Source organism: Fistularia commersonii, chromosome 13, assembly GCF_037954325.1.
Source record: "Fistularia commersonii isolate RoL2024-O1a breed Wild chromosome 13, RoL_Fcom_v1.0, whole genome shotgun sequence".
NCBI classification, from domain to species: Eukaryota; Metazoa; Chordata; class Actinopteri; order Syngnathiformes; family Fistulariidae; genus Fistularia; species Fistularia commersonii.
The window spans coordinates 14,846,265-14,869,375 of NC_141296.1; the positions used below are offsets into that span (position 1 = coordinate 14,846,265).

At 39.6% G+C, this 23,111-nt stretch overlaps 2 protein-coding genes across 4 annotated transcripts in view; one reads left to right on the plus strand and one right to left on the minus strand.

The window, feature by feature from the left end:
* Window positions 1-585: 585 nt before the first annotated feature.
* On the minus strand, window positions 586-17,422 carry slc49a3 (solute carrier family 49 member 3). 2 transcript variants are annotated; one of them, XM_086158309.1, is made up of 11 exons: window positions 17,012-17,151; window positions 14,804-14,974; window positions 14,542-14,700; window positions 13,377-13,593; window positions 12,515-12,588; window positions 8,535-8,672; window positions 7,328-7,444; window positions 4,924-5,076; window positions 4,203-4,360; window positions 3,418-3,521; window positions 586-2,757 (listed from the first exon to the last, which is right to left on the minus strand). In XM_086158309.1, exons 2-11 carry the CDS (start codon window positions 14,804-14,806, stop codon window positions 2,585-2,587), a joined length of 1,296 nt encoding a protein of 431 aa, XP_086014435.1. In that variant the 5' UTR covers window positions 14,807-14,974; window positions 17,012-17,151; the 3' UTR covers window positions 586-2,584. The 2 variants fall into 2 exon arrangements, with proteins under 2 accessions (XP_086014435.1, XP_086014433.1); XM_086158307.1 differs by lacking the exon at window positions 14,804-14,974 and having other exon boundaries at window positions 17,012-17,422.
* The window catches only part of pcgf3 (polycomb group ring finger 3), a 55,399-nt gene continuing 49,667 nt past the window's right edge, over window positions 17,380-23,111 (plus strand). Inside the window, exon 1 of one of the 2 annotated variants that reach the window (XM_086158313.1) lies at window positions 17,380-17,430. The gene's annotated coding sequence lies outside the window, so the exon portion shown is untranslated. Of the gene's footprint in view, window positions 17,431-20,340; window positions 20,486-23,111 lie in introns of those variants that run through there. The other variant, XM_086158312.1, reaches the window with a different exon arrangement.

The window sequence follows — 23,111 nt, forward strand, 5'->3', positions numbered from 1 at the left end:
AAGAGTTGTAGGAATTTACTTTAAGAAATTAATAAAAAGTCAGAACCCAGACAAGAAGAAATAAAACCAAGAGAATACCGTAATTTCCGGACTATTGAGCGCAACTCGATATAAGCCGCACCGGCTAGTTGATTGCTATCCTGGGCTTCCTCTTGCGCATTAAAACTCTTAAGTCGTCTTCTTCGGTGTCGTGAGTTGAACGGCTTCAGAACTTCCCGGTCATCGGTCCGATGTGACGAGGCGTGAAGCCCGTCAGCCCCCCCCCTCCCGAAAAAAAAGTGCCGCATCGTGGTTTAAGCTGTTGTGTTCGAAGCGTGTGAAAGTCGCGACTTATCGTCCGGAATTTACGCTAATTGTTATCGATAGTGAAGTCTGAGGCAAGATACCAAAGTGAAAGGTCATGTGTTCCATCACTCAATTCCTTCCTCGGGTTTTGTTTTGTAACATTTAGGAAAAAAGACCCCTCAAGAATTTAATATGTGATGTTGGGTCTGTTAAAATGGATCTGGGAGCTGTTTGAGTAAATACAGACACATAGAGCCACAAAACAGAAAAACTGATACAGTGGCTTTATATCAAAAAAATCTTTCAATAATGCATTTATTCAAAAAAAGTAAAATGACAATATTGCATACAATATATTTATTCAGATCAGTGCATCTTGGTTTACTGTTCTCATGAAATGCTTTTCTAATAATTTTGAACCAAATGAACCCGTTGACTTTACTGAAAGCTCTGTAATTTAATCCATCTCAACAGTACATGAGTGTCTGTAATCTGTCCAGATAATCTCCTCAAATAAATAAGTTTACTGAAGCTTTAAAGTCAATGGGTTCTTACAGTAAAATTATTTATTTGAGGAGATTATCTGGACAGATTACAGTCACTCACATGTACTGTTGAGATGGATTTAAATTAACAATGCTTTCAGTGGTGTTGGCTTCTTGATCTGTATTGATTAGAGGTTGATCAATTACCACTGATGGCAGCATCAATATTTTAGCACATAAAAGCATTTTGGTTGAGGTTTGGCACCTTGTGACCCAGAGGGCCGTCAAGAGGAAATTAACCAAGACACTTTGAGGTTTGACACTTTTAGGATGACCTCAGAGAATTCTGAGCTAAGTGTGGCCACCAAGTCACTTTAAGGAATCGCTTCACTCCACTTTGTTCTGAAATAAACCTTTTCTTTTTGCCAAATAAATACAATTCATGTTTTTCCAGAAGGACCCACAGTCATAACCTTAAATGCATCTTTCATCTCTAAAGGGTTTAATGGACTGTGGGGCAAAAAGGTTAAGTATTTCATAATGTCATGTTTTAACTTTGGTCAACTCAAGCCTTATTTGTAGAAGTCCAGGGCAACTGCCAGGCCTTTCATGGACGAGTCCTACAGCCAAACTGTTCCCAATTGGACCCCAGACACTCAATCAAGTTTTGTCTTTCAGCGTTAGGACACTTTTGGCCGGAAGAAAAAGTTTTAAACTAGGCTCATTTAATATTTCATACATTCAACAACATTGGGTGTCACAATGGTCCTTTGGTTAGCGCTAACCACTCCTAGCAAGTCTTTCATTCTTGAGGGGTCCTGACAGAGGGCCTTTCTGTATGGGGTTTGCAGGTTCTCAACATGTCTTTATGGGTTTCCTCCAGATTCCCCGGTTTCCTCCCACAATCCAAAAACATACAGGAGGTTCATTGTAGACCCTAAATTGCCAAGACTTGTGAATGAGAGTGAATGGTTCTATGTCTTGATATGTGGTCCTGTGATTGACTGGCACCCAGTCCGGTATGAACTCGACCTCGCCCAAAGAGTAAAGAAGAAATTAAAAATTAAGAAATGAGATATTAAGTAACAGTCTCAAGTCCAGGAGGTTGGGGCAGCCTCTGTTGGCAAGTTTTTTGAAGTTGTCTAGTCTAATGTCGAAATTGAGAATATAAACTTGACAGTGAAGTTCTAAACCCCCCACTGACCAGGACACTTGAGCCCACAAGCTTAGAATTTCCAAGTATAATGCCCCATAGAAGAGAAAACATGAATTATGTTTTTAAAATCTAATTGCAACATTGGAAAGGAAAAAAAAACAAATGTTGCAAAATTAATCACCACCTGGTTTGTGGTTGAGGAAGCAATATTGCTGTCTGTCAAGGGCAAAATTGCAGAAAGGTCTCTTTGTTTCTAGTTGTAACTTGTCATGACAATTGATGGGAAGAAATTCGCAAGATTTCACACAAATGTGGCAACATTTGAGGACATACGGGATCGTAACGCTATTAGAAAAAAATAAGACCAAAAAAGTTTGGCCTTAGACAATGAACTAAAGGAGTGTTTTAGTTTGATGTTTTTTTCAGAAACATACTGTCAGCCAACCTTTAAGATTCAAAGCAATTTTTTTGTGGGTAATTTCCACATAATCTCTGTTTTCCATTCAGCAACCAAATAATCTGATTATTCCAGCAGTGGCTTAATCCTTGAAATTTACCACTGACTAGTTATTAGTAAAATAGTTATTTGACAGTAAAATCAGTAACAATATTTTGAAAGGTGTTCCTCCCAAACTAGAAGAACCCCCTGGATCAGAGATCATGTATCCACTGGGTGAATGTACTCGCTGGATCCATAGTTCTGGCTGTTCACAGGATTGGCTTTTGCTTCTGCTTCCACCTCCGCCTCTAGGCGCTTGTATTTCGTCTGGAAGAATATGACGAAGGAGCAGGTCATGAAGCTGAAGAGGCCGGCCATCACCATCAGTGGGACTGAAACAAGAATATTCACCTGTTTTTAAAACGTGCAAGTTTGACAGAAGTACCTATATAAGGATTAATTAACAATGTATTTAAAATCAAAAAAAGGTCTTAAGTCAACATTAATTTTCTAAATTAAAAAAATTTGCAATAACGCACGCACACACGCATGAGTGCGCGCGCACACACGCGAGCCTATCCCAGCTATTAATGGGCAATGACACTGGAGGAAACCAATGCAGAAATGGGGAGAACATAAATGCGAATTTCAAAGGGAAAGCATCCCTCCAGTGGTGTGGAAGTGCGAACCCCTGCACAATCTTGTCCTATATATATATATAATTTTTTTAATATATATATATATATTAAAAAAATTAAAAAAAAACGTGAAAAATATTCAAGAAAATACCTAAAAACAAATAATAAATGACCAGAAAAGCAGGAAATAAATTAAAATGCATTTTTGGAACTGATACAATGACAAAGTTACTTAGTTAATATTTTCCTTAAACCTCATTACATTTGATGAGGGACTAAAACTCAAAAACAATTCATGTCTACGGCTGCATCTGGTTGCGGTTACAGTCTCTGGCCATCAGGTGGACATTGGAATTCTCAAGATGCTGAGCAGAAAGGCGAGCCAGCCGGTGAGTACCCGGCAAAAGGACCCACCCCTCCAGCTGAGAATGACGTTCTTGCATGAGGACAGTGGGGAGTCAGTGATGCGTTTCGTCAGAGCCTGGAAGAGGATTGTGTATAGAGCAGACTGGACCTGCCTGAAAAACAACACAAAGATAAAAAATGAATTAATACAATCAACGAAAAAATAAATAAAACAAGAAACCAACAGATTCTGCAATAAAATGGCCAAAAATACATGGAGAGTTCGCTTAAACCACATATATATATTTTTAAAAATCTACACAACATTTTGAAAGCATTCAAATGTTGTTAAAATGTCAAAGACATACACACGTTCTTTAACCAATCAGCTCACAAATGACCAGGTTTAATTTCACTGATGGGAGACACACAGTGTGTTTGAGTGCCTTATGTACTATTTAAAAGGCCAACCAAATTGTCTGTCGTCTCCTCTTCAGTGATGTGTTCAGGGGTGCAAGCACAATCGTGTTTGACATTAATTTCTTGCAGGTATTTAGACAATTAACTACAACCAGTCTAGTCACATAAAATGTGTTATAATTTGGTGACAATCAGCAATAAAGTTGTTCTTTATGTAATATTGTTCATGTATCATTTTTCCAATAGTATTTTAGCATTTTTCCAATACTGGTTCTCATGGTTTTGTGAGATTTAAATTTTTATTGAAATTTCTTACATTTGGAGAAAATACTTTTTTTCATTGTGTTTACTATATTAATATTGTGGCATTGCCAATTCATCACACGTCATTTGATAAAAACCTCAGGTGAAGTAATAAGATAATCAATAAACACCCTGATACGAAGAGCAGTCCGGCTGATGTTGCCTCTCCAACCGGATACGAACACTCCACTCCCAGCTCCATGGCAACCGGGTAAATGGAGAAGCCAAAGAAACCGAGGAGAGCGCAGGCTATCGCGACAGCAAGATTCTGCTGCCGCATTTGAGCCACCTGAAAAGATTGTGGAGCAAAAAAGGAGTCCATTTGCAACAACTGATAAAAGTCAGTCTATACACATAGAACCAGATACTAAAAATTACATTAAATACTCTCCATGTTTTAAATTTATATTTTCTATTCATAATCAGACTGAAAATTGAAAAAAAAATTAATTTGGCCTGAAAGTTCATCAAATTTACAAAATAATGGTTTTATACTGATAATATAAAATGTCTATAATATTAAATATAACTCAGCTTGTTTGGTCATAAAAGTAATATAAAATTCACAGTTCTAAAAGGTGACAATGGAAGAGTGGGCTAATTCAGCAATTCTTAAATTGATATATTTACATAAAATTGGGCCCTAACTAAATATTTTAAAAGGTATAAATAAATGTATCTGATATCTTGATATCTATTCGAGTGTATTTATAGGATAACAGTATCGTCACAAATATTGATGATACTTTAATGACAAGATGTCTTTTCTGTTTGACCGGCTGAGTATAAGGCAAACATGCACACGCACGCACGCACGGACACACGCACGGACACACGCACGGACACACGCACCACTGAGAAGACAATACAGGCCAGAGCCGCCAAGCACATGTTTATCTTTGTGGCCTCTGTCAGCTTCTTGGTTTCGTCAACGATGGCTCCCAGTATCGCAGCACCAACAAGTCCTGCGAAGATGAATGTGACGCCACAGGTGGCGGGGAAGTCCTGGAGACACAACAGGTTTTACAGTTTACCAGTGAAACACATTACTGGGTTACTGGAACTTTACTGTAGAATACTACAAACAAATATTTCATCACTTTGTGAGTAAACATAGAGATTCTGTGTGGTATGATGGGAGAGGGCAGGATGCAAGGGCCTTGAGGTGACAAAAACCCTCACAGTACTTCTCCTCCTTTCGGTATTTCCCTTCAGGGTTCACCACAGCCAATCAACCTTCTCCATCTAATCCTATTCTCTGCATCCTCCTCTCTCACACCAAATACCTTCATATCCTCTCTCACTACGTCCATACATCTTCTCTTTGGTATTCCTCAATTCCTCAATTTGATTCCCCAATTCCTTCCTCAATCCCAGCATCCATCTACCAGTATATTCACTATACCTCCTCTGTACATGACCGAACCATCTCAGTCTGGCTTCTCTCCAAAACATCTAACATGTACTGTTCCAAGACACATTCCTGATCCTATCCATCCTGGTCACTCCAAAAGAGAGCCTTACCATCCTCATCCCTGCGACCTTTAGCTCTGCCTCCTGTCTTTTCGTCATTGTAACGGTTTCTAGCCCATACAGCATCACTGGTCTCACCACTGTCTTATATGCCTTTCCTCTCATTCTGGCTGACAGTCTTCTATCACAGAGTACCCCTGGCCTTCTCTAGTATTCTCAAAGAAAATACTGCATCTGTTGCATTCTTTCTAGTCATGAAGCCATACTGTTGTTCACAAATGCTGACTTCTGCTCTCAGTCTAGTTTCCACTACTCTTTCCCATAACTTCATTTAATGGCTCATCAACTTTATCCCTCTATAGATGCCGCAATTGTGCACATCCCCCTTATTCATAAAATTGGGCCCTTCTTCAGGCATCTTCTTACTCTCCAAGATCCTGTGGAATAATCAAGTCAGAAACTCTACCGCTGCCTCTCCTTGATACTTCCACACCTTCACAGGTATATCATCAGTGCCAACTCCACCCTTCATCCTCTTCAATGCCTTCCTTGCTTCACTTTTACTCATGTCTGCTAAGTTGTGGTCTGCAATAGTCAACTCTTCTACCTTTGCCTCGCTTTCATTTTACAAATTCAACTCTTCAAAGTACTCTTTCCATCTTCCTGTCACTTTTCTAGCTTCTGTCAATACATTTTCCTCTCTATCCTTCATCACCTGGACCCGTTGTACATCCTTTCCATCTTTATCTCTGTTTCAGCAACCTGTATAGATCATTCTCTCCTTCCTGACTGTCCAAACGAGCATACAAGTCATTGTATGCCCTTTGTTATGCCTTTGCTACCTCTATCTTTACTTTACATTGCATGGTCTACCTGCGTGCTCCTACCTCCACTCATATAAGTTACCCTATGCACCTGTCTTTTCTGGAAAAAGTATTCACTACAGCCATTTCCATCCTTTTTGCCAAATCTGCCAACATCTATCCCTCTGCGTTCCTATCCTGTATACCAAATCTGCCCATTACTTCTTCATCCCCTCTATTGCCTGCATCAACATGGCCATTGAAGTTTGCACCAATTACTACTCTTGCATCTCTGGGGATATTACGCATCATTTCATCTTGCTCATTCCAGGACTTCTCCTTCTCCTCAAACTCCCATCTAACTTGCGGGGCATAGCCACTCACATTGAGCATCACACCTTCAATTTCCAGTTTCAGAATCAAAAGTCTATCTGACATTCTTTTCACCTCCAGAACATTCCCTACAAACTCCTTCTTCGACATAACTCCTACTCCATTTCTTTTCTTGTTAGTACCATGATAGTACAACTTGAAGCCTGCTCCTAGGCTTCTAGCCTCACTACCTTTCGAACTGATTTTCTGGACACACAGTATGTCCACTTTATTTGTCTGCATCATGTCGGCTAACTCTCTGCCTTTTTCTATCATCGTTTCAATATTCAAAGTCTCCACTCTCAGTCCCAGACTTTGAGAACAAGCTTTGAGAACTCCCAAACCAGGGCTGCTAAAACACAGCAGCTTAATTTTGTTCATGCAGCCTTTGTAGCGAGAACTATGTTCTTGCTTCTTATGGACTATTTGGAGGCGTGTAGAGCTCATACATTCACTAATGCTTTTTAGTTTTGGCTGTATTTGCCCGAGTATCAGCAGCTGTCTGCAGAACAGATACAGAACTACATTCATTTGCCAGTGTCATTCTTCTATTCTCATTTGAGGGCTGAAGTCGGCGTTGCAGTTGTCATGGAAACCGGTGGACTTACATGGGGGTATCCTTGCACGCACAGGAACTGCTGCAGCAGGCTGGAGAATGAGGTGAAGACACCAATGCCCGAGCCAAAGCAAACCATTAGAATCAGGAACGGCTTGTTCTTCAAAAGCTATTGGCGAAAAGATATTCAGTGTGAAAAGTTGAAAACATGAGACAGTGGAGCTTGCTTGTTGCTGGGGGTTTTCAAAGTAACTGTAAATTGAGCTGTGCAGTTTTTTTTAAAACATTTCTGTTCATAATTCTAGCACAACATTTAAACAGATGACAAAGTTTGACAATGAGAAATTACAGTATTTAAGGTTCAATATCAATATTTACCTTTGGTACTTTTAATGTCCTTACTAAGTCAAGAACTTTTGGGAAAAGAAAATGTGAACAGATTTTCATCAAGCCAATATTCATGGGATTAATATATATTCAATTAGTTTTATCGATTGTTTAATTTTTCCAGAGTCATTCCTTGCTGACTTTTGGATTATTTCATTGATTCTTGCTATTTTTAGATAATGTGTAACAGTCTTTCTGAAGTTTGTCATATCAAGCTTGGGCTGTAAACTTTGGGAACTTTTCTTTACATCCAAGGCATTTGTTCTTGGTATTCATATGATTTGAGGCTGTTGATGATGTGAATGATGCTACTGGTTCCTTCAGGAAGAGTCAAAGTTTTCCTGTTACAGTGAAACGTTTTATCCACAAAACAGAGGTCTAAATGAAAATGCAACTTTGGATTTGTAATGATGCTATTAGACAGGGTATGTCTTTGGAATTTTTGTTTTTCCTCATTGATCATTTGTGCTCATATGTTTCAATTGTTTCAATTTTTAAGGGACTTAATAAACATTTCTTTAAATAAGGTCTGCTCAATTTTTAGGGCTGGTTATTGAAAACTGCCTGTGTATCCCAAGATTTACATTTTGTTGATGTGTAATCACATGTGTAAATTCCCTCAAGTTCTAAAACGAATTTCTTCCTGATTTAAAAAAAAAAAAATTCTCCCACTGTTTTGCAGTTTCATGCTTATTTTTGGAAATGCTGTTTTAAACAAAACCTTTTGAAATCTATCAGCTTGTTGCTCTTTCTCAGGTAGTCTTGCTAATATAAGGTTTAAATTGATTCTAATTGAGGCCACATTGTTTATCTAGTAGTTAATCATTGAAGCTAAGGACCTCAGTCTTTTTTTTTCTCATCTGTCTCCCTACCAGTTTGAATCCATGTGTAAAAGGCTCAGAATTGGAAAACTCTGCGCTGGCCGATGGCGGTGTAGGTGGGATGCTGCTCCTTATCCCCACCGTTGCCAGGAAACAGAAGATGCAGGACAATAGTGTGTGAAATAGTAGCTAGAGGAGAGGAGAAACACAGGTAGGGTAATGATTGACAGGCATGTTAAGCAGATTTCACCCGCTGTAGACTCCACGCACACAATCATTTGATTCCAGGTCAGCAATCTCAAAATTGACATACCTCTGCAGGATATTTGGCACTGGAATCCCACACTGTGCTTACTAAATGCCTTGTGCATCAATCCCCAAAATAAGAGCAACAGACACTATTGTGCCTTAAGTATAGACCTATAACATATTTCTATTACTCGACCACCATGTGTTGAACACACAGGGGACCAAAACCTCTGTTCTAAGGAGCGAGCCCCACTCAGCACGCAGCAATAAACTCATCCTCACCTCCCCCTAACTCTGGTACACATTCCAGACGTGATTGATGAGAGGAGAGGCTGTCTACTCGTTCAGGCCTCCTCACCCACTGGACTACACCATTGCTCTTAAATAGTGGGGCGCGCAGCGCGATGCCAGGGGGAGGCTGACCCTGGGGAACATGCTTGTTTTTGCTGTACTGAAAGTCTCCTGAAAGCTAAGACGAGGAAATATGACAAAGCGTATGGAGTGCTTGGCTTCACTGTGTCTACAGTGGGAGACAAAGAAAAGCCGGTGTGTTTACTGTGAGCTGAGAGTTGTAGTATCATGCTTCAAACCCTGCTTCGAAAAGTTGTGTACTACAAAATTTGCTCATTGTAGTCATTAAACATTAATACTGACTTCCTAATTTGGATAAAATAAAATAAAACAGCACAAATAGTTTTATTCATTGTTGTTTTGAAGGTTAAAGTGTTTGTATATTGTGTTCCTGAGTTAATGTTGCTCATCAATTGAATTACTATTATTTAATGATTTTATTTTATTTTTCAGTATGAAATGGTTCAGTCTGCCAAAAAATATTTATTATTTATATTTTCAGGCAAATAGATGCACTTCAAATATTTTCTGTTACAGACTAAAAAACAATGATAATAAAGTTATTCTTTGTTGCAAGTTGATCTATATTTTATTTCTTTTTCTTTTCTTTAATGTCAATAAGGATCGAATGTTATGCAAAGGTGTACATACAACACTTTTATGGACAAATTATACTATTTATAGTTTCGGTGGAGAGTGGATGGGCGCGAAGTGTTTTCTTCTTCCTGTCGGGGGGCGTAACAGAAAATAAGCACTGGGCTACACCGAGTTACACACTATGACGCCAGCTACCAGGGTACAAGGGTGCGCTTTGAGCTGAAACGGTGATCTGATAGCTACTCTGTGCAGCACAAGTGGTGTCCGTATATAAACGCAAAACTAATTTTCCCCCCGTCGATCCGGACCGTGGCTCCGAGCTCAACGTCCCGCAAATCTTCGAGAGACAACCATGCGTCCAGATCGCCAGCCGTCTCTCGACCCCGGTGCTTCATCCACAGGACAACTCACATCAGCCTGCAACCGCGAATCCATTGTCTGTTCTTGTGAGCCAGAGGCGCTAATAAGCCTGCCGATTCGACCATCATCGAAACCGGACCTTCCGTCGCGTCACTGATCAACTCATTGTAAGAGTCTAGTATTAGTATCTGGGCAAGCATGTGCCATTGATCAGTATTATGTGAGTGTTGTTATTGATGTTTTCCTATCGTGCCTTGGGCGATCACTGTATTTAAATACAGTGATCGCTCAAGGTGGCATCGCTATTGTTCTTTTACTAACACAAATGCACCTCCACGTACGTATGCACAGGACATAATCTTATTGCACCCCATTCATTTCTTTAAGCCTTCCGGCCACGATCAGGTGGTCGAACCAGGTGGTAGTCTTTGGACTACAACCGCCGCCGCCATTTTTGCAGTCCTTTACCCCCCCCCCCGCTGTAGAATTTGGGAGGTTTTACCTCCCACTTGATTTTAGTCGATTTCGGACTGTCAAATAAACTTTGTTATGCTTTAAAGGAGAGTTATTTTGTGTGTGTATATAGTGACAAGACTGTGTGATGGGGTCAGTACTCAAATGCAGACCTTATTCATCTAAAATATCATTATTGTTAAAGACTGAAATTTTATATGAATACATTTTTTTCCAACTGTATTCCACTATTTAGTTATTATTGTCAAGCTTTGCTGGTGGTGCCCTAATTACTGAATTAATGTAATTTCAATAACTAATAATCACCATTGATGTTATTAGTTATTATCAATAACTAATTCTGGCTCCATTCAACGCACAACAAATGGCGACCTGTGTGAGGCTAGAGTAGAACAATGCACAACAGACGCCATTGTCAGAGGAGAGCTTTCTGATTACCGTAGTCACAGTTTTATGTGAGCCTTATGTGGTATTTTGCTTGTTTCTTAAATTCTTCAAGAGGATTTTCAGGTAATTTTTGGTAGTTGGTGGGTAATTTTTTTCCCCTCTATTTTTGTTTAACTTTAATAGACATCTAATCTGAAGGTGTCTTTTTTTAACTAAATACAGTGCCTATCATAAGTATTCACCCCCTTGGATGTTTTACCCTTTTAGTGCTTTCATAAATCAATCATGGTCAGACAAGACGTCATGTTTGGCAGAAACGAAACACTGCACATCACCAAAAACACACCATCCCCACTGTTGAGCATGGTGGTGGTAGCATCATGCAGTGCGGATATTTCTCAGCGGCCAGACCTGGAAGGCTTGTAAAGATAGAGGGCAGAATGAATGCTGCAAAATACACTGAAATCCTGGGGGACAATCTTATTCAGTCTGCAAGAGAACTACGGCTTGGGAGACGATTTATTTTACAGCAAGACAATGATCCGAAGCATACTGCAAAAGCTACACAGGAATGGTTAAAAAAGAACCAGGTAAATGTTCTGGAGTGGCCGAGTAAAAGCCTAGACCTCAGTCCTATAGAGAATTTGTGGCTGGACTTAAAAAGGGCTGTTCATGCCCGATACCCATGCAACCTGACGAAGCTTGAACAGTTTTGCAAGGAAGAATGGAGCAAAATTGCTGTGGGCAGATGTACAAGACTTATCCAGACTTATCCACACAGACTCACTGCTGTGATTGCATCCAAAGGTGTATCTACAAAATACTGGCTGGAAGGGAGTGATTAACTATGCAAACAATTATATTTCTTTATATATTTTTATTTCATTGACATTACTTTGTAGAAATGTGTTTTCACTTAGACAATAAAGAGTTTTTTTTTCCAATAAATTTTTGTGTTTAAAAAGCCAAATTTTATTGACAATGATCGATTTATGAGAGTACTAAAAGGGTAAAACATCCGAGGGGGTGACTACTTATGATAGGCACTGTATGTCATAAAAAAATAAAGAATATTAAATAACCTGGTACAACTTTTATTGACATGTGATAAATATTAACATTGGATATAATAAACCCGGTGCATAATCTTTACTGAAGATTTTTTTTAGAGTTTTCTTTATTTTAAGGAGAAAAATCTAACATTTAATGACTTATTTCACGGAAATAATTGCTATTCGCAAATCAAAAATATAAAAGAAAATCTAAATTTTTCCATTTTTTTGAGTGATTCTTAGTGATTCTTCTTCTGGTTTTCGGAGTTTTGGAAAATGACAAGTTTTTTTTTTATTAAAAACACCACCTGAATTATTTCTTAAACCTAAATTTCTGAATTTGTCCTCAATTTTCATGACTCCTGCATTTTAACAATAAAAATGAACAGACTTTCCATATCCAGCAACTGTCAAATCTAGCTGTTTCTTGCCCAATATGGCAAGTACCGCAAACACGCACCCATGCACGAGCACACACACACACGGATAATTATATCACATGGATTATTAGCCTGATGTGATGCTGGATTATTGTTGTGATGAGTAGTGTTTCCAACTCACCAGTTGTGGGATTTGGTTTGCAGTGACAACTCCAGGTGAGAGGACATTGGCAAACAGGATGCCCAAAGGATTGGCTGAAGAGGGAGGAAAAAGTCTGATGTCAGTGCGGCTCGATGGGATTAAATTAAGTTTCACTTCCCTTTGTGTTCCCTCTTTTAGTTGTTTAGTCTTTTTGAGGACTTTACTCCACTTCTATCCCTTTCACCTCCAAGAGGCAGTTCATGTTTGTTTGGAGTTTTGATGTTTTAAATAATATCTGTTTATCTAGTTTTTATTATTTTGCTTCATTAAACCTTTATCAATAAGTTTTATTCCATTAACTTGTTTCCCCATTTCTTGTTTTTTTAAGTCGCTGAAATCTGAAAACCTGCAAAAATATCCTTTATCTCAGAGAAAAAAAAAAGGCATTTTGAAAAAAGACATTCTTAAAATCTTTGAAATAACATGAAATTTGATGTATAAAATACCAGTAAATAGACATCTTCTATTATGTCTATAAAAAAATGCCCTGGAGGTAGGGGAAAAAAGCTCTTCAAAAATCTGCCAAATTGTATCAAAATTTGAAAAAATAGAAGTCTGCAAAAGAAGCGTCCAACCAGGAAATAATTTGAAAGCCAAGTTAAAATCAGGGGAAAACATAATGTATCGGCAAAAAATATCTCAAGAGATACTTAGAAATAAAAAAACAAAAGTCAAGTAACAGTATTAGAAAATAAATCAAGGAAGGGACTATTAAATGGTATTTAAAATAAAGGCATTATAAAACAGCTGAAAAAAAGCAGTTGGATTCATAAAATGTTGGGATTTCTAGGAACCTTTTCATAAAATTATCAAAATAAGACTTGAAAAATAAATAGCTGACCCATGGAGGCCATTGTGTTGGCTTTCGCCCTCTGGTGGTCGGGGAACCATAGGGCTGCCAGTTTGGTGGGGGCGAAGATGATGAGGGGCTGAGCCAGGGCCGCCAATATCTGGCCGAACATCACCACCGGGTATCTGGATGTTTCGTCCAACCTATCAATGCATCCGACAAACCGGATGACAGCTCCCATCATGTTCAGCCAGGAACCCAGAATCAGCTGCAGAGTTTGGACACATGGAGACAGACAACTTAGCCTCCGGGTACTTTTTTTTTTAGAAGTGTATTGATATTTGATAATTGTTTCTTTGCATCTACGTTTTAGAGACGTGATTCATACGTCTTGGAAGTCAGTTGTGCTGTTTTACATTAACCCTGTGGGCCGAATCCTAACAACACCTGAGGCTGACACTGGGTCAGTTGTCAGTCAACCAAAACACAATGTCTGACAAAGGCAAAGAAAAAAAAACACAACATTAATATTTGGCTGATTTCAACCTGAATATTGTATTTTAACATCAGACAGGTTTTTCACCACAGTGCAACATTTAGTGTCGGTCTTGTGCTTTTGTTTGTTTCAGGTCAGACCAAGATTTTCCTGATACTGATTCTTTATTTTTTCCGATAATGACTTATTATTGATTGAAGTTCCGTTTTTGGACAATAGTCTGATGTGTTTCTGATGTGAATGTACTTTCAGCTGATGTTTTCCTGACGTTAAACGACATTATTCCAAAATGCAAACATTAGCAGGCCTGAAGTGAATACCTTCTGATACTGTTGGGAAATGTTCAAATATCAACAATGTAATACGTAAAACTGATCGTTGAAAAGCCTTTAACCTGGACATTACTCTCCACAATCACTTGTGCGGTACTTTTGAGATGCTGCTCATACTTTTTTCTGACAGATCTCAACATTCTCAGATCAACAGATATGACTATTACACACGTATGTTTGTGTGTGTGTGTGTATATATATATATATATGAAGTAAAGTTTATTCATTTATACAATGCCAAATCAGTGTCATGACTTACAGGCAGAGTAGGTCTGGACCACACTGTTTAAAATATAATTTAACTTTTTTTTTTAATAGATGTGCTGTGCTCATACCCCCCCCCCCCCCCCCCCACACACACACACACAGTGTTTCAGATGGTTGGTACCGTTATACGCAGGCCAAGAGTGTCCAGCATCCAGGTGGTGCCGAAGGTGAGAGGAATGGCCACCACCATGAAGACTATGGATAGCCAGTTGATTTGCTGTAAAGACGCCGACAGGTACTGGGCAGACTGATCGGCCACTGGGGCAAAGGTCAGCCACAGCTGGGGGGGGAAGAAGAAAATGCCGGGTTTGGGTTAGAAACTTGGCTGCCAATTCCATGTCGCAAAACTTTATTTAAATAAGTCAAGTGACAATGAAGAGTACCATGCTGCCGATGCCATTAAAGTCTTGGTGACCTTTATATATCACGAACGTTGTGATGGGAGTTGAACCTCAAACAGACTCTCTCAAATGTCAAGTCGCTGGAGAAAAATCAAATGTCCTCCTCTGTCCTCTTTACCATTATTTTCATTGCAATTAGTTCACTTCCTTTCTCTACAAAATGTCAAGGGAGAGTGAAACGGTGGGGAATTAATTTCTCTAAATCAAAGGCGAGGCTTTAAAATGTCTCATTAGAGCTACATCATATTTGAGAAGTGTAAAACAACAGCTCAAATAATTACTGCATCTATTGAAATAGTTGTTAGAGACAACCTGTCAAGGCCTGACTTATCCTGAGGAATGTAATAAACAAAAAATAGCCCTTTTGAAATATAAACATGTAATATTCATTTAATGTAAACACCTTTTGATTTTAAATGGAGGACCGTTAAGATTATATTCGTTTTTAGGATCATTGGTTTTTGGTTCCACTGCCAAGGTAAAAGTGTTTCCTCTTGTCTGAGTGCCCTCAGGCATCTAGTAGTCATGTGACCCACAGTCACCACTGGATCACAAAGGAGGAAACAAGAAAGACGTGCTCAGCTCACATGAACCAAAAATTATTTGGGTGACTCATCCAGGCCTTCCCAAAGCCCCCCCCAAACACACACACACACGCGCATGAGAGAGAGAGAGAGAGAGGGAGAGAGAGAGAGAGAGAGAGAGAGAATAACAGGACACTGACACACTCATCAGCTGCAACAGATACAGATATTGAAGACGTTCATCTGGGGCAAAGGCTGTGGAGAAACTGTCAGTCAGACAATGTTCTAATAACATGTTCTTTCATTTATGTGCTAAGGGTTTACTTTTAAGATTTCTTTCCAACTGAGAAACTTTTTATGCATTTTTAGAGAAACTTTTTCCTCATTTGGGTCTTCTTTTAGGGAGAAATATGACGGCTTAATTGCCTCTGGCTGCTTATATTTAATTCAACCAATATATTTCAAATAGGTTCTGCTAATGCATCGCCTACTGGTCGCCTCTGATCATTTTGAACTTTAATTTTTCCATTTTGACTGTTTCTGAGGTGCACAAAGCTCTGGTCAGTTTGTCCTTGTACATGAGAACCTTATTTAAAAAATTTTAGCAGCTGCTTTTATTTCCTCACCTTTGGCTCGCATTTTAATCTATCTATCACTTTCAAATAAAGGTTGAAGAAATAAAAACAATTAGCCTTTGAAACTCGCATATGAAGGTAGTTGGTGTGAGAGGAAGATACAGAGAATAGGGTTAGATGGAGAAAGTTGACTCGCTGTGGCGAACCCTGATGGGAAAAGCCGAAAGAAGAAGAAGAAGCCTTTGAAAAATGTGTCTTTCTTGATTTTCATTTTAAGTTTAAATTACAGTTTAACATTCATTCCGGTAAGTGAAATAAATAAAATGTTGAATAATAAAGCATGTGAAGTTAGTGATAATGTTAATGATAATACTTCCGTATTTCAAATCATAAGTACTATAAATGAAGATGATGATCATGATAATGATGATGACAATAGTAATAATGATGCTAATAGTAAAATATGAGACATTCCCTCTACATCAGCTGTAGAACCCAAAACCAATTTGAAATAATTTTGAAATTATCTTTAAAAATTGCAATTGAAAACAAATCTGTAGCCAAGAAATCCCTTTTGCATAAGCTGAAAATCAAACCAATAAACAACATTGAAATCGATTGCAATAATAAAGATCACAATAGCACTGACAACAACTACGTAGAGAAGTCCCCTTTCCATCAGCACAAAATCACCAAACAGTCTAGAAACGACATTGAAATTAGTGTCAAGTCATAAAGTTAATTTGCTGTCTAACAACAACAGCAAAAACAGCAATAACTAATGATCCTGAAATAAGAAAGACATTTTTGAAAATCACAAAGTAAATTGAGAATCACTTAAAAGTACTGTGCTGATGATGATGATAATAATAATAATAATGATATAAATGTAATTGGGCTGTAATGATTATGTATGATTACGTTAAAAAAAAAAACTAGCTATGTTTTTTGCACAACTAATAGTTTGATATATTTCGACGATGTTTACTCATATTTTTCCCAATGCCTCAGACAGAGTGACCTGAAAATCAGTGAGGAAAAACGCGAAGACGCTCTATTCAGGTAAAACCGCCTTGAACCGTCGAACTCACCCCTCCGTTGGAGAAGTTCAGACAACATAGCACTGACAAGACGAACCACCTACGACGGTAAGTTTTAAAATTAAGCAGTTTCTTCAGCTCCAAGTTCGGTTCTGCCGGCGCCTCGGGTTGCTCGGCGGGGGAAACGTCATCCTGCTCTTCGCTTGACGGTTCTTGGTCCTCCATATCTCGAACTAACAACTCCTCGCCAACGGAGGTAACGCTAGCTAACGATAGTCCGACATAGTTAACGTCCCGTCTTCTTTAAGTGCGTTCCCGTGTCCATATAGCGACTTCCCGTTAAAGAACACTCCTGTGGGTTAATATCGTTGTGGTCAGGGACCAAATATTGACTTGACGTTTATCCCAGGCAGGAAATAAATACGTGGAACACAGGCAGGACAAAAATCGAACATCGCCCGCTGACTCAGGTACTGTCGAGTTTGCCACGCTTCCGGGGTATCCGCCATTCGCTGGCCTTTATCAGAGATCTTCTAACAGCAAGAAGCACCGCTCGCTGACTGATAAAAGTACGCCTTTGACTGTGATTTCTTTTTATTTTGTTTTCATTCAGCTTCATCTTGAAATGTAGCTTACAGGAAGCGAAGGCGAGCCTTGATGATTAAAGAAAATAAATATTTTAAGGAAAGTTGTAACAATCCTGGTACCATCAATAGAGGTAACTACAGAAGGGGGCCGTCCAAAAAGTGATTAAATATTTAATTTAAAATGAGAAAATAGTGGGAGAGTTAGGGGATGTTTTGAAAGAAAAACACAAAATATTAGGTCAGCTTTTATTGTAAGTAGTAAACGTGTTTTTCTCCATTTTTTTGTCATTTTATTTATTGCAGTTAGAATGATTATTCATTTTTAGCAATTTTAAGGGGATCTTATATATATTTGATTTAATTAAATTACTGCACATTTCCCCGTAAAATAGAATAATGGAGACAAGGGAACCCTTAATTCTCTTGAAATATGATCATATCTCATTTTTTAAAATATAATCAGGCGTGAAAAATATGAATAAATCAAAATATCATACCAAGGACAATCATTCGTTGTCATATCAGAAATGTAATTCAGTAAATACATCGTATTAAATCGTATTATAAAATGACTTTTTGGATCATTCGTATTCTTCACCTTCATTGGACTTATTCCACTGTGAGACAACTAGAAAAACAACAAGAATTTTTTGCACATATTCCTCCAACAATTAGTCCACCTTGTGACATCTGGCTTTTCAGTTCTGGTGCATCAAACTCTCTGCTGAGTTTACTTGTAATGGATATTTGTATTACTGTGTAAATACATCTACTAATGCACCTGGACACATCCTCAGTGTATTAGATCTGAGTTCAAGGAGATAATAGCTTTAGTGTGCACTGTGTGTGTGTGTGTGTGTGTGTGTGTGTGTGTGTGTGTGTGTGTGTGTGTGTGTGTTGTCCCTCATCTTCCTGATGTGCTTTGCCTCCATCTGTTGGCTCCCTTGTTTTACTTTCTTGTTCACTGTTGCCAGTTTGCTCACTGTGGAAACGACTGAGAAAAAAAAGTCTTTGGAAGTACAGATTGTTGTAATTGTTCCAGCTCTCCTTCTTTTTTCTTTTCTTTTCTTAAATTCATTGTAACACACTTTGGAGGAGAGAGAGCTCCTCTTCTCTTCAACCTCTTGGAGGACATGCTCCTCCTGCCGCCAGTCTCAGTCTCTTGCTGCCAGGCACATTTGGTTTCACTTCAGGAGGAACCGAAAGTCAAGAGTTGTGATATTATATTGTTATTTTTACATTGTACATCTTGTTTTGAGAATGCTTTGTTATTTCTACTTGCCAAAAAAATGATTTTCTATAATTTTCTTTGTGATTTTGAGATTCTAACCAACAGAATAAGAAATAAATTGCCTTTAAAATTGCCAGGAATTGACCTAAATCAGGTTGTTGGTGTTTTGGCAATCCTTCTGGGACCTGCTGTTGCAATTGGATTTCCTTTTATTAAAACTGGATCAATACTCTGTTATTTTCTCTGCTGTTCATGTACTGAATCTGCAAGCAATTGCCTCATAAGGCACTAAAAGAAAACTGTCTTTAAAATTAGCAAGAAATTACCTGAATCTGATAAACCACAATAGAAGTCCTTTTTTGGATCCACTGTTGTGCTTAGATTTTTTTTGTGAATCAATATTATATTTTCAGTAATTCTTAAAATCAGCAAGATATTACTGCAAAAATATATGAATTTAACTACGAATCTGTATAAAATTAGGAATAATCAAGACATTCCTCCTCGATTAGCAAGAAATCTCTATACAATTGCTGTATTTACTGTAAAAACTGCTCAGAAATTACCTTTTTTTTTTTTTTGTAGATATGAAGTTGGGAGACACAATGGGACTTGATGGAACAGGAACATGAGAATTAAACCGCAGTACAGTCCTGTGGATATTCTTTTGCGAGTTAATGTGCTCACTGCTCCTCTCCTGCTTATTTGTGGAGGGCTGCATCTGCCAGGAGGCAGGGTTTAACCTGGACAGGTCAGCTGAAAATCACAGGGCCACCTATACAAACCTCCAACCAGTCATTTTGACCTACGGACAATGAAATAGGGAGTCTCCAGTGAACCTACTGACTGATTTTGGGCTGGTTCTTAGCAAAGTAATCGACTGGGTTTTCTCTGAGTGAAGTTTTCAGGTTTTCCTGTCAGGGTTCCCTTCATGTTCTCCGTCTTCCTACCACAGTCCAAAAACTGTAAGCAGGGCCAGCAGGTTCTTTGAGGACTAAATTGTCTAGTTCTGTGAATTATAGCCTGAATGGTCTGCGGCCTTGTGACTGACAGCTTACCCCATGACTGTCCATGGTAAACGCCGCCTTCTCCAATGGTAGCGAGATTTGACTTTCGATCCATTCCACCCAATACAGGAGCAAGATGAAATAAAGTTATGGATGAATGAAATAGGAAAAAAATAACAAATATATGTCATGACACATTAAGGATTTAAAATACATTAAAAGAACATTATTCGAAATAGCTATAATTACTTTTGCGATACCTTTGTTGAATGACTTCTCTGGAGGTTTTTTTCTATTATTGTATCGGTATTAGTTTTTTTTTCCTCAGTCGATGGGTATTTAAATCAACTTATGTTCCCATCTTTAGTAAGTTTACTTTACACCGAACAACTGCTACCATTCAGACTTCGTCTTTTGAATTTCCTCCGAATTAATAATGAAAGACACTAGGATCGATTGTTGAAAACGAGTCGCCCTCTCTCATCCCTCCTCTTTTCCTCTCCTCTTCCCCGCCCCCTCTTCCCCTCACCTCGGCTCCTACCTCCGGCTCCGGCCTGCGCATGCGCCGCGCTGCTCCAGGAGTTGCTGTTTTCGGCCTGTTCCGCGGCCGCTCGGTCATTTTCGCCTCTTTGTTTTACTGATAGTGGATTTTAACTCGGACTCGAGCCCACATCCCGCGGACCACGCCGCTCCACGACAGGTCAGTTCCTCCGGGGTGGACTCGCTTTCCGCGTGGATCCATCCCCGACCGCGTTATCTGTCGCCGGTTTCACGGTCCCGGTTCTCGTTTGTGTGTGTGTGTGCGCGCGAGTGTGTGTTTGTGTGTGTGTGTGTGTGCGTGCGTTTGCCCCCCCCCCCCCCTCCCTCATTTTTTCGCATGTCTCTTTCCTGCCTGGTGCTACGAGGCTGTACGTGTTGTAGTCCGTGTGTTGGTGTACGGCGGCGCACCGGGGATGGGGGGGGGGGCAGCTTGGGGTATGGGTGGAGTGGCCGCGGGATGGGGGCGGGGGAGGTGAAGGCAGGGGTTATTTTAAAAGCCGGCCGGGATGCAACGCGGCCAGGCGGCAGCGGAGGGCAGCCGCCTGTCCCCGTCATGTTTTCACAGGCTGTTGTTCCGTCGTGGTCAGACAAACCGATTCTTCTTCCTCTCACTCTTCTCCTTTTCCTCCTCCCGTCGCCGGCTTCGAACATTCATGTTGTTGTTGGGTTGGAGGGCGTCTCGTGCCCCCAAACCATGCTCACCGTCCAAAGTTCGACGTATGTGTGTGCGCGTCCGTGTGTGTGTGATGCGAGGGAGCGTATCTACATGAGGTTCGGATTAAAAATCAAGCCGGAAAGTTGCATTTTTCTTTTCCAGCAGGGTGGATGCCCCCGCCCCCCAAGGCTGACTGCTACTGCAGAGAGCTCTGGGTGACATGGTGGTGTTGGTGGTGGAACAGCCAACAAGTTCGTGCAGTTTTTTTTTAAAATACAAACAAGGGTTCTACATCCCAATAGCTCTTCTGGATCATCTTGGCTTTCCAAGGGTTCTCTCAACTTTTCTCATTCTCCTCTTCTCACCCTGCCAACAATTTTCTGCTCTGCTGCTTGTCTGATTGGTTGTTGCATTTCTTAACTGAGGGAGAGAAATAAAGAAATCAACCAGTAGAACTTTCCCGCTTGTTTGTTCCTTGGATTAGTCTGACGCCATGCTTCCTCTCTCTCTTAAGTTGAAGTCCTCTTCAGCCACGTGAAGCTGGAATCAGTCAGTTTGGTCTTTTTTGCTCCATTATTGCCATTGATTTCTGTGTCTTGAACTGCTGCTGATTGGTTGTCTGTAGGTTTATTGAGCCTTTCAGTTGGTTTTGGCCCCCTTCTTCCTCCTACTGTTTTTAATCTCCATAGGACTTCCAGGTTAAATGACCAATAAGTAAACAGAAAAAGTGTTGTCTCTATTGATGACATACACTGTTGTGCTCAAGCTTGTATTTTTTTTACTGAAATACAAATACATATGACATAAACCACAAGAAGGGCCTTCATATTTGGAAACTGTAATTAGTCAGTTTGGCAATTTTTTACTTCATTACTGCAATCTATCTAACTTCAACTGCCACTAATTGGCTTTCTGTGTCTTTGTTCAGTGTTCTGATTGCCCGCGCTCTCGCCCAAGAACCCCCCTCTGAGAGACACAATAATGTCTCCTGGGAAAAACATGAACAGTACCACCACAAATGGAAAGTTGCACCTCATGATCCGTTGTTCATGGACTCACCGGCCAAAGCGATTCATTTCTGAAAATCTGCCTTGCAACAAAACAAGGGGGACGCTATTCCCAGCTGATTAATCTCAGTGCCAACTTTCAGGCGTCGTTTGATCCAACGCTGGGCCGAGTTGACTGCTCACTCAAGTCATGAAATTCTGTTGTGCCACTGAGGCCGCAGTTGCTTGGTTGAAATGCTTGTTGTCTTCCAGGAGCTCCAACAGGGCGCTGATAACTGTAATGCCCCCACCCTAAACTCCTGTTCATGTCAATGTCAAAAAAGGCACTTGATACCATAGCAAGTTACACCTGCCTCAATCATTTCAATTAACATGCAGTGAACCGTGTTACCTAGCAACAAATTAAAACCCTAATGACTTGATTTTGTAAGTGCTGACAAGAACACAGTTCTTACATACAAACACAAAGAGAACTACAGCCTTATTTCCTGGCTTACCAATCATTGGAGAGACCACTCCACTCGTTGATGTTAATTCAGAACCAAGATGGTGGTGTGCCTGTAAATTTAACGTTAATCCTTTGTCTGTACCAAAGTTGGCCCAACCCCCGATATATAGCCACATTGGATGAAATATTTATGTGACTACATTTTTGGTGGCAAATTAGACTGACAGCTGAGTTTGTCTTGATTCAACATTGACGGCTGTGTGTTGACTCTTTTTCCACAACCTTCAGGTCACATTGGTTTGTCACCTGACTTGTAGAGCTTCTTTGATGTCTTTCCCTTCCGTGTCCTCAAACTGAACCTCATTCTGCAGATCTGTTTTTGTGGTTTAGTTGGCTTCATATCATTTGATGAATTGATCAATTGACAGGTAATGTGTTTGAACTCATTTGTCCAAGATGAGAAAGAATGGAAGGACTTTTAAAAACCCTAATCCGTAAGTTTTCCACAGCTTTTGTTTTAAAACCAAGACATAGCTGATAAAATGTACCCAGCATGCTGTGCGTTTCACAGCGCTGTTGTTCTGTGATCATGGAAAAAAGGCAAAAAGATCAGGGTTTATGTGTCTGCATTTGGTTTTTCACACACTATCAACTTCGATTTTTTTTTTCTTTTTTT